A 13,488-nucleotide genomic window follows, 5' to 3' on the forward strand; every position below is an offset into this window, starting at 1 on the left:
TAATTCTAAGGAAACAAATCCCTGTAATTTTGGGATTGCTTTTAAATTCATTACCCTAGTATTAATGCCAAGATACACTTGTACTAAAGAATAAAATTGTAGCAAGGATATAATAACAAAACTTCCTGAAATACATGAGTAGCACAGTTTTGACAGTCCCAATATGTTTGCAAGTTGATTTTTGAGTAGATACATATGGGTGCAAATCAAACTACTTTTTGGCTTTTTCTTGATAAAGTGTTTGTCTACGTCAATATGTTTAATTCTGTCATGCCTTACCTCATTGGTTCACCCTACTTTATCCGTAGGTCTTCCAATGTAATCTATAACCATAGAAGTTCACGAATTCCTTAGGCCATTGCTCGAAATTTTGCTTAGTCCTTGATCTTGCTACTACATTTTGTTTTTTGCTCCTCCAAGCAGTGCTATCAAAAGTCAATTATGGTGGTGCCATGACGGAAATTGGGGCAATTTTGCAGTTTGCCACCACAACAGCGGTGGCGATGCAGGTTTCTCATGGCGGTCTATGGGGCCGTTTTTTGCATCATAATTAGTTGGTGCGAAAAAGAGATGGTGGAGATGGTAGAGGCACAACTTGCATCCGAAAAGGAAGGTCCGGTGTAGGATAAGAAAACCCTAGTTTGCAGAGGCAGCGGTGCAGGAAAAGAAAACCCTAATGTGCAAGGGCAATAGTGTTGGCAAGAAACCCTACTTGCAGGGCATAGGAGATCTGTTCTCTCTTTTCTGTACTCTTAGAGGGATGATCACAAAAGAAAAAATTATTTGAAGATGAGTGAAAATGATTGGTGACATATCGTTCAAGTACAACTTAAATGGGTAGAAAGAATTGAGAAAACTTCAACATCTAGCAGTTCTTTTGATAGACCAGTTTTTCAAAGATGTTATTGACTAGAGTTATGGCTATAAATGTAGAATAAAAACAAGATGAAAGAACTGAGGAATTATGTATTATTTGTGTTAGATGTTAAGATGTGTGTTTCTGTTAATTAGGCTCAGCCCATTCTGTATTAAGGGCATTGGTCCATATTTTACATTATAAATAAACTATCCTATGTCTATGCAAAAGACACAAGGGATATTTTCTCCCAATCTTCTCTATTTCTCACAATTTGCAATAAAAGAGAAACTACATGTGAAGGAAACCTCTAATTGTCCAAAGCCTAGCTCCTTTAACTAATGAATATCCCCCTCTCCCTCAAGAGTCTAAATATTAAAGCACTCACATTTAACAACCTCTTCACTAGTCATGCCACCTCAACCTTGTAACAATCTCTCCATTGCTCATGCCACCTCAACCTTAGGATTTCCACTCTTCCTTTTACACACATATACTTTCCATGCGTTAAGTGCCTCATGCCTGTCATGGACCAATGACTCATTCGGCCTAAAAACATGTTGGGCTCCAGCAGGAGAATTGTTTTTAAGTGAGCTGATCAACTGTCTGGAGAATTATGTGCCATAGTCCAAATTCCCAAAAGTTTAAATTGTTAAGTATTGGCCTATCAGTGATATTTGTCTCCACAACAATTCACACAATAACTTGTAGATTTATAGAGGAGAACTCAAGAGCAAGGTATTTAAAATCGAAATTATGTTTAGGATTGTGAAAGGTTCAAAAATCGTAATTCATGGGATCATAACCCTGATTGTAAGTTTTACTTTCTACACACACACACACACACACATATATATATATATATATATATATATATATATATATATATATATATATATATATATATATATATATATATATATATATATATATATATATATATAGACATACACACACATATACATATACATAACCAATGATAGAAAACTTGTTTTGAAGTTTTTAATGTTACATTTAATTGGATTTGGGTGAAGAGATGAACGTGCATGTAACCAATGCAAGTTACGTGAAGAGATGTCTAGAAGTTAAAAGTACCTTAATCGAGTTTTATTTTAATTGATACCCATTCAATCAAGAAGGTGAAGGGTGCAACAGAAAACACCCTTAATTTTTAATTGAGTTTGGATTTTGTTTTATTTGAAACCTTATTCACCAGAGAAAGTGAATAGGTGTTGCAGTTGCAAGAAAAAAGGTAAATTTTAATTGCATTAATTTTTAATTGGGTGGTGATGCGGTTGGCAATACATAACGAGGCGAGCTTTTAATTGGATTAACATTTGATTGGGTTTAGGTGTTATTTAAATTGAGTTCATTCATCCAAGAAGGTGAAGATGTAGTTCAATGAAAAATTTAGAAAAAAACACTGATTCTCATGATTTTACGAATTTGTTTGACAATCCTGGCGATGTTAGTGTATAAAATCGTAGGATCTTACTATTTTATGAGTGAAATATTGATTTTAACTATAATGTTCATGATGCACTTCTGTTGAGACAAATATTATGCCAAAAACCAGAAAAGGCTTTGATATCATGCCTAAGATCATAAAGCTTACCTTGTTAAGTGGGGCTTCTAGAGTGGTCTTGTATGTTAACTACATGTTTGTGTTCTACTGTATTGTTCAAAAGTTCTAAATGCACTTGTTATAAAATAAAAGATGTAAAACCATTCTTTAGACTTCATATTGGATTTAAAAGTTATAACCTTCTAGGGGGTTGTCATCTTTGGCCATACTTATCATTTTGAAATTATGGTAGCCCGGATCTAATGCCTTTGGTCATTATGTCTTTATATTCTTATCATGTTATATGTTATGATGTTTAGTTTGTATTTTCTATCTAACTTAATCATTATTTTATTTCAGAGGAAATCCACAGAGAATAGATACCGCCTCCTCCAACAAACGAATTATATTTACTTATGAGCAGGTACTAAGAAATATATTTATTTGTTTTTAATTCTTTATCCCTTTATTATTATATTTTATCATTAATGTGGGGAAACAAATAATTTGTTTTACTTGATAAAAAAATATATTTTAGAGAGCTTGTACGAAGTCTCTTGTATGTTCTCGTATTATATAGAAATTATATATTAATCTGAGATACAATGAAAGTGAGAAAAAAGTAGAAACCAAGTAAAGACACCTCTAGGACCTTAGTAGATATAAGTACAATTAAAAGCAACTTTTTAGTAAGCCTATTTTGAACCTATTTTAACAATCCCCCTTAATATGAACATAAAGATTGAAGGTGCCAAACTTGGAATGAATAAATTTAATCCAAGGTTGTCTCAAGATTTTGTTAAATGTCCGCAAGTTGATCATTGGATCGGACTAACTTAGGACAAATATGCTTGAGCCATAAGTTATGTTGAATAAATGGTCAATTTTTGTGTTTGGTCTTCTCATGCAACCCATGATTGGAAGCAATGTGGTAATTGTTTGATTATCCCATTACATCATTTGCTGAATCTTACAAAATTTTAGTTCTTGGAGGAACTGTTTTACCTATGCAAGTTCCTTTACACTATTTCACTTGTTGTCATACACCTTAGCAAAATGGTAAAGCAGAGAGAAAGAATAGATACTTAGTTGACGCCTTTCGTTCTACTTGGTGTTGTACCTATCCATCATGGGGTGATGCCTTTCGTTCTACCTATTATCTTTTCATGTGGAACTCAATTGGATTAGATGTATAACAACTAGCTAAACTCACAGCAAATCCAATGTTGAGCCTAGTGTGAGTTAGGTAGATTAGCTTCCCAAATAGGCTTTGATATCTATCTTTATTATTTGGTGGACTTTATTCTTCCCATCTAGGCTTTGTTATCTATCTTTATTAGTGTGAGTTAGGTATATGTTTTAACTAAGTCTCTTTCTTCAACTTGCTTTGTTTTTCTTCAGGGCAAACTTAATGTGAAGAATTTTTCTTCTGAAAAATATTCCTATTGAGTTTTCAGGGGGTCTGTTAGTATAATATAGTTGACTTGTATAGGTTACGTTTGTATTGTACAGATATAGGTCTCATATTACTATTTTAATGAACTTTTTAATAGACACTTGTAGAGAGAAATATGTGAAGGAAAAATGAAACTACTTTTTCCATTGCTTAAAATTAATTTGAATGAGTTAAAAATAAGATTTTGGAGAAGCTAATGTGGAATATCTTGTGTTGATTTGTTCCATTGTTTATGAAATATCTAACTACATTGCTATTATCTAGTGTTTGATGTATATGTACCATTATCCTGATATATGGTATGACTATGCTACATGGCATGCAAAAGGTGGTTCCATAGATGCAGCAATCAAAGTATTTCAAAGGGCTCTGAAGGCTCTCCCTGGTTTGTAATGTTTTCTTTCTCTAGCTATGCTGAATTTTTTGATGTACATGAGTGCATATTATATTTGTGTTCACGACATTCTTGATTTTTTGTTTGTTTTAAAATAGTTATTCTAAGCCATGATACAATTGTTATAAAGAAATTTGTCATCTATAGTGTTAGATATTATGCCATTTGTATTAATCATGAAATGGGTCTAGCCTATATTTTTTGTATGTTTTTTTATTATAAATACATTACCCTTTCCTCTCTCTCTTTTACTTTACACAAGGGATTAAGCCTATGCCTCTCTCTCTTTTATTTCAACATAGTATATAGAGCTAGGGTTAATCCTTGCCTACTTAGTGAATAGTTCACCCATGCTATTTTTTTTTTCTTTGAAATCTTTTTATTTCCGACATTGATTTTAATTTTTTTTGGCCATTGTTTTTCACCACCACCCAGTTTGGTCTTGCTGCTGCATTGTAGCCATCATCATTGCCATCGTTCTCACCATTGTTGCCACCACTGTTGTTTGGATTGGTGACACTATGCTTCTGCTTTTGAGCTAGTCAGGTGATCACTGTGTTGCAAAAATCACAGTGATTGGAGGTTTGACGTGCCTCCAAGTGCTACGCCAATGCTCACCGTTGCTATCAGTTCTCACTACACGTGGCAGTCATTGTCGTCCGACTCATCTCCCTCTTATTCATGCTCAATTGGGTTGTCCTAGCCTTGCCAAGATTTAGTAGTTTGTCTAAGTTACCAGGTTTTTTTTGTGAGTTGTGTCAATTAGGAAAACACAGTTGTAGTTTCTTCCCTAGAAGTGTCTCATAACGTGATTCGTTTCCTTTTGTATTAGTTCATTCTGACATTTAGGGACCATGTTGTGTTAAGTCAAATTTAGGATTTCAATATTTTGTCACTTTTATTGATGATTATTTGAGATGTACTTGGCTGATTTTAGTGAAAAATTGTTACAATTTCAATCATTGTACAATGAAATTAAAAATCAATTTGGAATTTCTTTTCGAACTTTGTATAGTACTAATATTGTGAGTATCATACTCATTCTTTTTAAAATTCTATGATTTCTCATGGCATTCTTTATCAAACCTCATGTGGTTATACACCTAACAAAATACGTTGCCTGAGTGCAATAATGAACATCTTGTTCAAACAACTTGTACAATTTTACTCCCTAGTGAGGTTCCTTTACGATTTTTGGGGTGAGGCTTTTCTTAGTGCATGTTATCTCATTAATCGCATTTCATCTTCGATCTTAGATGATAAAATGATACTAATGTTGTGAGTATCATTCTCATTCTTTTTAAAATTCTGTGATTTCTCATGGCATTTTTATCAAACCTCATTTGGTTATACACCTAACAAAATACCGTGCCTGAGTGCAATAATGGACATCTTGTTCAAACAACTCGTATAATTTTAATCCCTAGTGAGGTTCCTTTATGATTTTGGGGGTGAGGCTCTTCTCAGTGCATGTTATCTCATTAATCGCATTTCATCTTCGGTCTTTGATGATAAAATTTCTCATTTTATTTTATTTCTTCATGAGCCTTTCCGTCCCTTACCTCTTAAAGTTTTTGGGTTCACATCCTTTGTTCTAATTTTAGTCCTGATGTTGAGGAATTATGTCTTAGGTTAGACAAATGTGTCCTTTTTGAATTCACTAGGTCATATAAAAGGATACACAAGCTTCTCGCCTTCTCTTACTTGCTATTTCATTTTAGCATGTCACCTTCACCGAGTTTTTCCTTTATAGTCAATATCTCTCTTGTCTGTGATCCTCTTGTTGCATTTAGTGCCCTTAAAGATCCCCCACCTCCACCAACACTCCAGGTGTACACTCAACTGCAACTATCCAATTGTTCACCAAATTACTCACTTTTAGGGCCAACTCCTCAGTGTTGTTAAAATTGCGGGTAAGATTGTAAACTCGCACGATCTTGTGAGTTTGGACCACGAAGTGAGTAAACGCGGAGGGCGGATCTTAAATGGTGCATATTGGAGCGAGTATGCGAGGGTGCTCGTTGAATAGGGGATTGTGGGCCGTGTTGATCCTTTTGGTCCTATGATTGGCCCAACCCATGAGAAGCCCAATACTCTTACCTTTTCCAACTAGGGTTACATTCGCATACAAAAGCATCACCATTGCATGTTTTGAAGCTCCTTGCCTTCGTAGTTGTCGATGCTCGCCACCCTTGCAGTCGCTGGTGCTCGCTGCCCTCGTAGTCATCGGTGATCACCACCCTCGCAATGGTCGGTGCTAGCTGCCCTCGTAGTTGTCGACACTCGGCACACTTGCAGTCAACGTTACTTAGCCTCTATTTCTCTACTTTTTGATTTGCTCTCCACCTCTGTTCCTTCTAGGGATCCTTTTACTAATCTGGTTCCCTTGGTTCTTTTGTTGGGTCGAGTTTTGAAAGAAAATATATCATTCCCACTTATTGGTTCTTTTTATGGTGGATTTATGTACTAAATTTTAGTATTTAAACTTATTATTATGTGTAAGTTATTTTTATCATTATATATTATTTTTAATAAAAAACCTATTTATGAATATAATATTTCTTTATGAATATACTTTTTTTTTTAACTCGTCATACGAGTTGAGTTACAATCCTCAAGTTAAGATCTTTTCTTGTCTTTCTGATCCCTTTATTTGATTGTTGAGTTTAACAACATTGCAACTCCTCCATCCCCTTTGGCTCTTATAGTTGAGTGTGAATGTCCAATTTCTCAATACCAAGCTCCTACGTCAATAGGGGGAGCCTCTCTCAAATCCTATGATGTACAGTAAGGCCTATCTTAATATTACTCATTTGCTGTTAGTGTGGTGATTCTATTTCTTAATTCCCCATGTGTAGATCATTGGAATGTAGTCATTTGTATATTGAAATACATTAAATGGTCTCTTGGAGAATGTTTGCTATCACAATAACAATACTAAAGCTGTCTATTATTTAAAATGTTGATTGAGCAATATCTCCTAATAGAAGATCGACTTCTGGGTATTTTGTCTCCATTGGTAGTAACTTGATGTCTTGGAAGTGTAAGAAACAAATGTTGTTGCAATATCTAGGGAAGAAGAAGAATATAGAGCTATGGGCATACATAATTACTTGAGGAATTACTATTTGGTGATGTCATTCGAATAACACTTATATGTGACAATTAGATTGTTTTTTATATTAGGTCTAATCTTCTTTTTCATCAAAGGATCAAACCCATTGAGTTAGCCTATATTAGGTCTAATCTCGTTTTTTATTATAAATACATTACCGTGTATTTTACACATGGGATTTAGCCTATTTCTCTCTCCCTCTCTATATCTTTCATTTCAACATATAGTATGAAATTCCATGATTACCGATGACATTCGTTTTTTTTTTCCAGAACTTCTTGTGTTAACTTATCTGATCTTTGTGAAAATTAAGGCTTATATGTTTCTTTTGGGTACTGTGTGACTTTTAATTATGCATAAAAAGGCCTTGTCATTTCATTTGTTAACAGATTCAGAAATGCTGCGATATGCTTGTGCAGAGCTTGAGGAGTCTCGTGGAGCAATTCAGGTATTGTAATTGTGTTGCAAAACGTACAGTGATGAATGTCATTTAGTATTATTGGAGGTTATGCATTATTAAAAAGATTGAGTCATTGTACATAGTTAAATTTTTTGTATTGTTCTTGTAAATATAAAATTTGTTTGTTTATTATTTTTCTTCGTTTTTAATCATTTAACTGAATTAATTTCCTTTGTTTTTATGTTAGGCTGCAAAGAAAATATATGAAAGCCTTTTGGGAGACGGTGTCAATGCAACCTCACTTTCTCATATTCAAGTACGTGAAATAGTTTGCTAATGCTTTTAGGGCTCAATGGTAGTGTTGGATGCTTCGTACATGTATATATATGTTAATCAATTTGTATTATGATATTAAGTTTTGAAAATCATTGAACAAGTCATAAAGTAGTGCTGCTTGAGATTGTCAGGAATTTACAGAGTTGTCTACAGATTTTTTTTTTCTGTTGCATTTTATAGTGGTGGATTCTACTTCTACACACGTTTATCTTGAATAGACATTCATCCATGGAAATCACGTTTGTGTAGAAACATAAATTTGTATTTTTCTCTCTGCTTTAGCTTCCTTAGTTGACAATGTTATGGGATTTGTGCAGTTCATTTTAGTGTTTTCTTTGATAGATTTTCTTGCAGCAAATTTGACCTCTTTTTCTTGCTACAGTTCATGCGATTTCTTAGAAGGACTGAAGGTGTTGAAGCTGCTAGGAAGTACTTTCTGGATGCGCGAAAATCCCCAAGCTGTACTTATCATGTTTATGTTGCTTATGCTACAATGGCATTTTGTCTTGATAAGGATCCAAAGGTTCGTACTATTCCCTTTTTAATTTTGTCGACCAATGTATTTTAGACAGGTGGTACAATTATTTATTCGCATACAATCTTTTTTTATACTAATGATTCTGCTGTATGTGTGCCTGGAAATGTTTTTGGTGTTTGCATTAGTTGAATATGTTTATATACATATATGGAAGTGCAAGCTGTTGTAAATATACTTAATTTTAGTTAAGAAAATGCCTTTTGTTGTTGGTGTCATTGGCTCTCAAAATGAAGTAATTATCTTACAATAAGGAAAATGTCCAAGGATTGCCTTTCTTGCTCATTCTTTCCATTGAGATTTAACACAATAACATATATATATATATATATATATATATATATATATATATATATATATATTTTAAGTTTTTACTTCTAGCTAGTAAATTACTAAATACTTTATGGATACGGGAAAGTTTGTCACAATTGTTTCCTAATTATGTGTTGTATTGATTTTGCAATACATATGTCCAGGATGAGACTTAATGAAATTTGAATTATGATAAAAGATCGTTGGTGATAGGCTATTTGTTGCTTTCTGATTTTTCTCCCTGATTGTGGCAGATTTGGTTTCTTCTGAGACTAATTTTGTCCATAAATAAGGGGCTGTATCATGAAAATAGAATTTGAGAAATTAAATATTTCTTGTTTGTTCTGATAAGTAACAATAAATATTATTGTTTTATTCGTTTATTCCATGCAGATGGCTCATAATGTTTTTGAAGCTGGACTAAAACGCTTTATGCATGAACCTGTTTATATTCTCGAGTGAGTTCTACAATTCTGATATCTCTTATGCTTCCTTGGGGTTGCACACCTATATTTGCTTGATTCTTTATTCTTTTCATGTCACAGGAACAAATAACATTTTTTTTTTCTGTATGCATGCTTCCAAAGTACTCTTTTTTTACAACGCAGTCCCACAAATGGTCTTAACACATAAGTTGTCAGAATGTGGTAGGGACTTAGTTGTGTAGGGGGTGTTGGTGAGGGTGGGAGGGAGGGTATCAAATACTTAAATACTCTATTGAGCATCCCATACAAGTTGTTATTATACCCAAGTCCTTGAGGGCTAACATCTTCGTGACTTAAAATTCTACCACTATTTAGTGCTAATGTCCAAGGTGGTGAGAAAAGCCCTGCGACAACCTTTCAAAATGCAAATGATTTCCAATGTGTTGGGTATCAAATACTTAAATACTCTATTGAGCATCCCATACAAATTGTTATTATACCCAAGTCCTTCAGAGCTAACATCTTCGTGACTTAAATTCTACCACTATTGAGTGCTAATGTCCAAGGTGGTGAGAAAAGCTCTCCGACAACCTTTAAAAATGAAATGATTCCAATTGTGATGGAGGCATGACCTAAACCCCTTTCCTCAAGGCAAGTAGGTATGTCCAAGTCATTAAGATTTCAAATATTGTCTATTAAACTTGATGCTAAACCAAGAAAGGGTGTCTTGTCAGTATTTATTAAGTTTTTAAATTTTGTCAAAACCTTGGTTTTGCTTTGGAACTGGGTAATTATTTTGCCTCCTTTTGGGTTTTCTGCTATCTTCAGTAGACTCAACTCTTTATCTCTGGGAGCATTGGATTCATCTCCAATTAATGTACCAGGTGAATTAGTGGTGTTAGAATAGGTATTAAATATAGGTAGTAGTTGTATTGGAAACTTTACCTATGAGCTGTTTACTTATTAACATTAATTACCTCGATATTCCTAATGTAATTTTCTTGTATAAATAACAAAAATCAGTTGAGAGATAATCAATCTCTTAAGTTATTTTTCTCAAATTTTCAGTCTTAAGTTGGAATCAGAATGAGTTGATCCCTCTCTTCTAGTTTTAATGTTCATTGCCATCCACCATTATCCTTGGCTGCATCTGTCTTCTGTCTATCACTGGCCACCCTTTGTCATTGGGACAATTGCACGTCTTCTCTGCAAAAGACTTCCTCTTCCTTGTTTTGACCATTGTTTCTCTAGTTTCAACTTTGGTTGAGAGGCTCCTCTCTGCATTTATCTTTGTCATACTCTTCCTTCACAATTATTTGTTGTCTCTTATAATTGGCATTGACTGTGGAGTGTAGATTGTTGGTGAATTTTTCTGTAATGTCAAGATATTTTAGGAAGTTTTAGATTTTATTCCTATTAGTTTTCATTTTGTACATTGGTTGTATCTTAGTTTTATTACTAGCATATCAATTCCACAGTCTTATTACTAGAATAGACTTTGCTTGTTTCCGATAATGTCCAATCAATGTCTCTCTCTATATCTTGTTCTTTCTTGTGTGGCAACACATTTCTTATTATTCTCATTTTTGCTACTCTCATCTTATCTCTTTAAATTCCAGTTTTTACTATCATATAATACTAGATGTATAGCAGTACTATAAACCTTAGGTAGTTTGTGACCCAAATAACTCCAATGCTTTCCTCCATTTTATCTATCTAAATTGTATATGGGTGTGACATCCTCATTTTATTAACGATAATTCCATTCGTACCAAAAAGAATATTGACTATTTTCACTATATATCAGATATGCTGATTTCTTGATACGAATGAATGATGACCAAAACATACGAGCTTTATTTGAGAGGGCGTTAAGTTCACTTCCACCAGAAGAGTCAGTTGAGGTAGGCCTTGCTTCCTATTCTCTAGTTCTTTGAAAAAAAAGATTTGTTGGAACCTTACTAGAAGCTTAGTTAATAACATGTAGGTTATACTTCTGCTTAAATCAGGTACATGATACTAGATTTTAGCTCATTAGGGAACAATATATTGAAATAGATATGTATGTGATACCACTATATTCTGCACTTTTGTTTCTCTTAGTGGGTTTTCTTTGGCTTCCCACACTTTTGTATTTCTTTTCCCTATAATAATATTTCTAAGAATGCAGCATATGATGGATACAAGTTGTTGAATAACCAAGAAAGACACATCTAACAGTCCACAGATCAAGTTTGTCTCTATTTTGGTTATGGATATGTACAAAAGTTGAGTACCCAAATATTTTAGGAATGAGGCCATTTGAGATCTTAAATGAGGGAAATCAATTTAACTGTTTCAAGGGAACTTGTTCTCTAGTATTTGTGAGGGAAGTCTATTTATCAAATATGCAGCAGTGAGGACAGATTCTCCGCAGTAACTTTTTGGAACTTTTCCTTGAAAGAGAAGTGCTTGGGTAGTGTTAAACAGGTGCCTATTTCTCCTCTCTGCCCCTCTGTTCTGTTGGGGAGTATAGAGACATGAAATGGCATGAATTAATCCCTTTGGACTGAAAATAAGCAATCATAGTTTGGTTGAAATAATCCCTAGCATTGTCAGACCTAAATCTTTTTTTGTGGATCCCAAATTGATTTTGAATAATTGAATGGGAGATGGGAATAACAATGCTCATGTCAGATTTTTGTTTAAGCAAATAGATCCTAGTAACTCTAGTGCAATCATCAACACAGATTACTATCAATGTGCTCCAGAAATATTAGGTATAGTAGATAGTACCCATATATCATTGTGGATTAATTGGAAAGGTTTGAACTTCTATTATTGCTAATGGGAAAGGACACACGAGTGTGTTTGGCTAATTCACAGCCCTCACAATGCAGTTTTGAGGTATCTAGGTTTTCAAATAAATGGGAAACATACTTTTAAAACAGAAATTGATGGATGTCCTATGACAATGCTACAACCAAAGAGTGTCTTCATTTGATATGCTGAGTAGAGACATGGGTTGGACAAATTTGGATTCTTGGGATGGTTCTAGGTAGTAGAGTCGATTTCTTTCCTCGGCAAGTCCAATCCTCCTCCCTCAGTCCTTATACTGAAAAACACACAAAGATGGTCAAAACATTGCAAAGCCATTGAGGTCATATGTTAGTGTTTTTTTGTGGAGATAAGATTTGTCAAAAGTTTTGGGACATGCAGAACATTTTTAAGACTTTGGAGGGTAAATAGGTATCCCTATATCCTGCAACTGTAGCTAAAGAGCCATTGGCAACAAAAAAACGATAGGTATTCCTATTTTAAACAAATTTGCTAGCTGAAGCCCATATGGGATTGTAGGAAGTAGTGATAAGACCACTATCTAGTTTCTCTTTTATAAAGTGTCGGTCTTCCTCATGTGTTTGGTCCTTTCATACTGAACTAGATTGTGAGCAATGTTAATAGCTGACTTATTATCACAAAAAACGATAGGTTTGTCATATGCCACTTGTTGAGGTTAGTGAAAAATAGATATAGGAGTAATTCCCCTTTTGTAGAAAATACACATAGGGTAATATATTTATAATGAAGAATAATACAGGAAAATTTGGGCTATGCCCAAATGCCCATAATATGGTAAATAAATATAATATCTAACAATATATAACACCACTTTATGATGATTTATAATATTTCTTAGCCATGACAATTCACACACCCCTGTGCTATAGCTCGGAAATCAGCCTCCACTAGATCTTGCAACAACATTTTGTTTTTTACTTCTCCAACTCATCAAATTTCCACCAAAGAATATGCAGTATCATGTGGTAGATTTTTCCATATCTGTAACAGACCCTGCATAATCTGCATTTGTACACACTTTAATTTTTAATTTTTCATTTCTCTCGAGTAATGATCCCCTTCGTAGACTTGTCTTCAAATATTGAAAGATTTTGTTTATAGCTTGTAAATGTCTTTGGATCATGCATGAACTCCCTAACGTCACACACTATAGGCTATGTTCCGTCTAGTGTGAGCTAAGTAAATGAGCTTCCCAAAAAGTTTTTGATATTTGCCTTCCCAACAAGTTTTTGATATTTTCCTTCCCAACAAGTTTTT

The 13,488-nt window shown here is 34.0% G+C and overlaps 1 protein-coding gene across 2 annotated transcripts in view; it reads left to right on the forward strand.

Moving 5' to 3' along the window:
- Window positions 1-13,488, forward strand: part of LOC148200212 (cleavage stimulation factor subunit 77-like) — a 50,890-nt gene that overhangs the window by 12,783 nt on the left and 24,619 nt on the right. For both annotated transcript variants that reach the window (XM_088112120.1, XM_088112119.1), the window contains exons 10-16: window positions 2,781-2,844; window positions 4,141-4,261; window positions 7,775-7,833; window positions 8,033-8,101; window positions 8,504-8,644; window positions 9,362-9,426; window positions 11,201-11,297. In XM_088112120.1, coding sequence (XP_087968246.1) covers window positions 2,781-2,844; window positions 4,141-4,261; window positions 7,775-7,833; window positions 8,033-8,101; window positions 8,504-8,644; window positions 9,362-9,426; window positions 11,201-11,297 — 616 coding nt within the window. The remainder of the gene's footprint in view (window positions 1-2,780; window positions 2,845-4,140; window positions 4,262-7,774; window positions 7,834-8,032; window positions 8,102-8,503; window positions 8,645-9,361; window positions 9,427-11,200; window positions 11,298-13,488) is intronic.

This window comes from Vigna umbellata, chromosome 4 (genome assembly GCF_029865625.1).
Source record: "Vigna umbellata cultivar VRB3 chromosome 4, Vumbellata_1.0, whole genome shotgun sequence".
NCBI lineage: Eukaryota > Viridiplantae > Streptophyta > Magnoliopsida > Fabales > Fabaceae > Vigna > Vigna umbellata.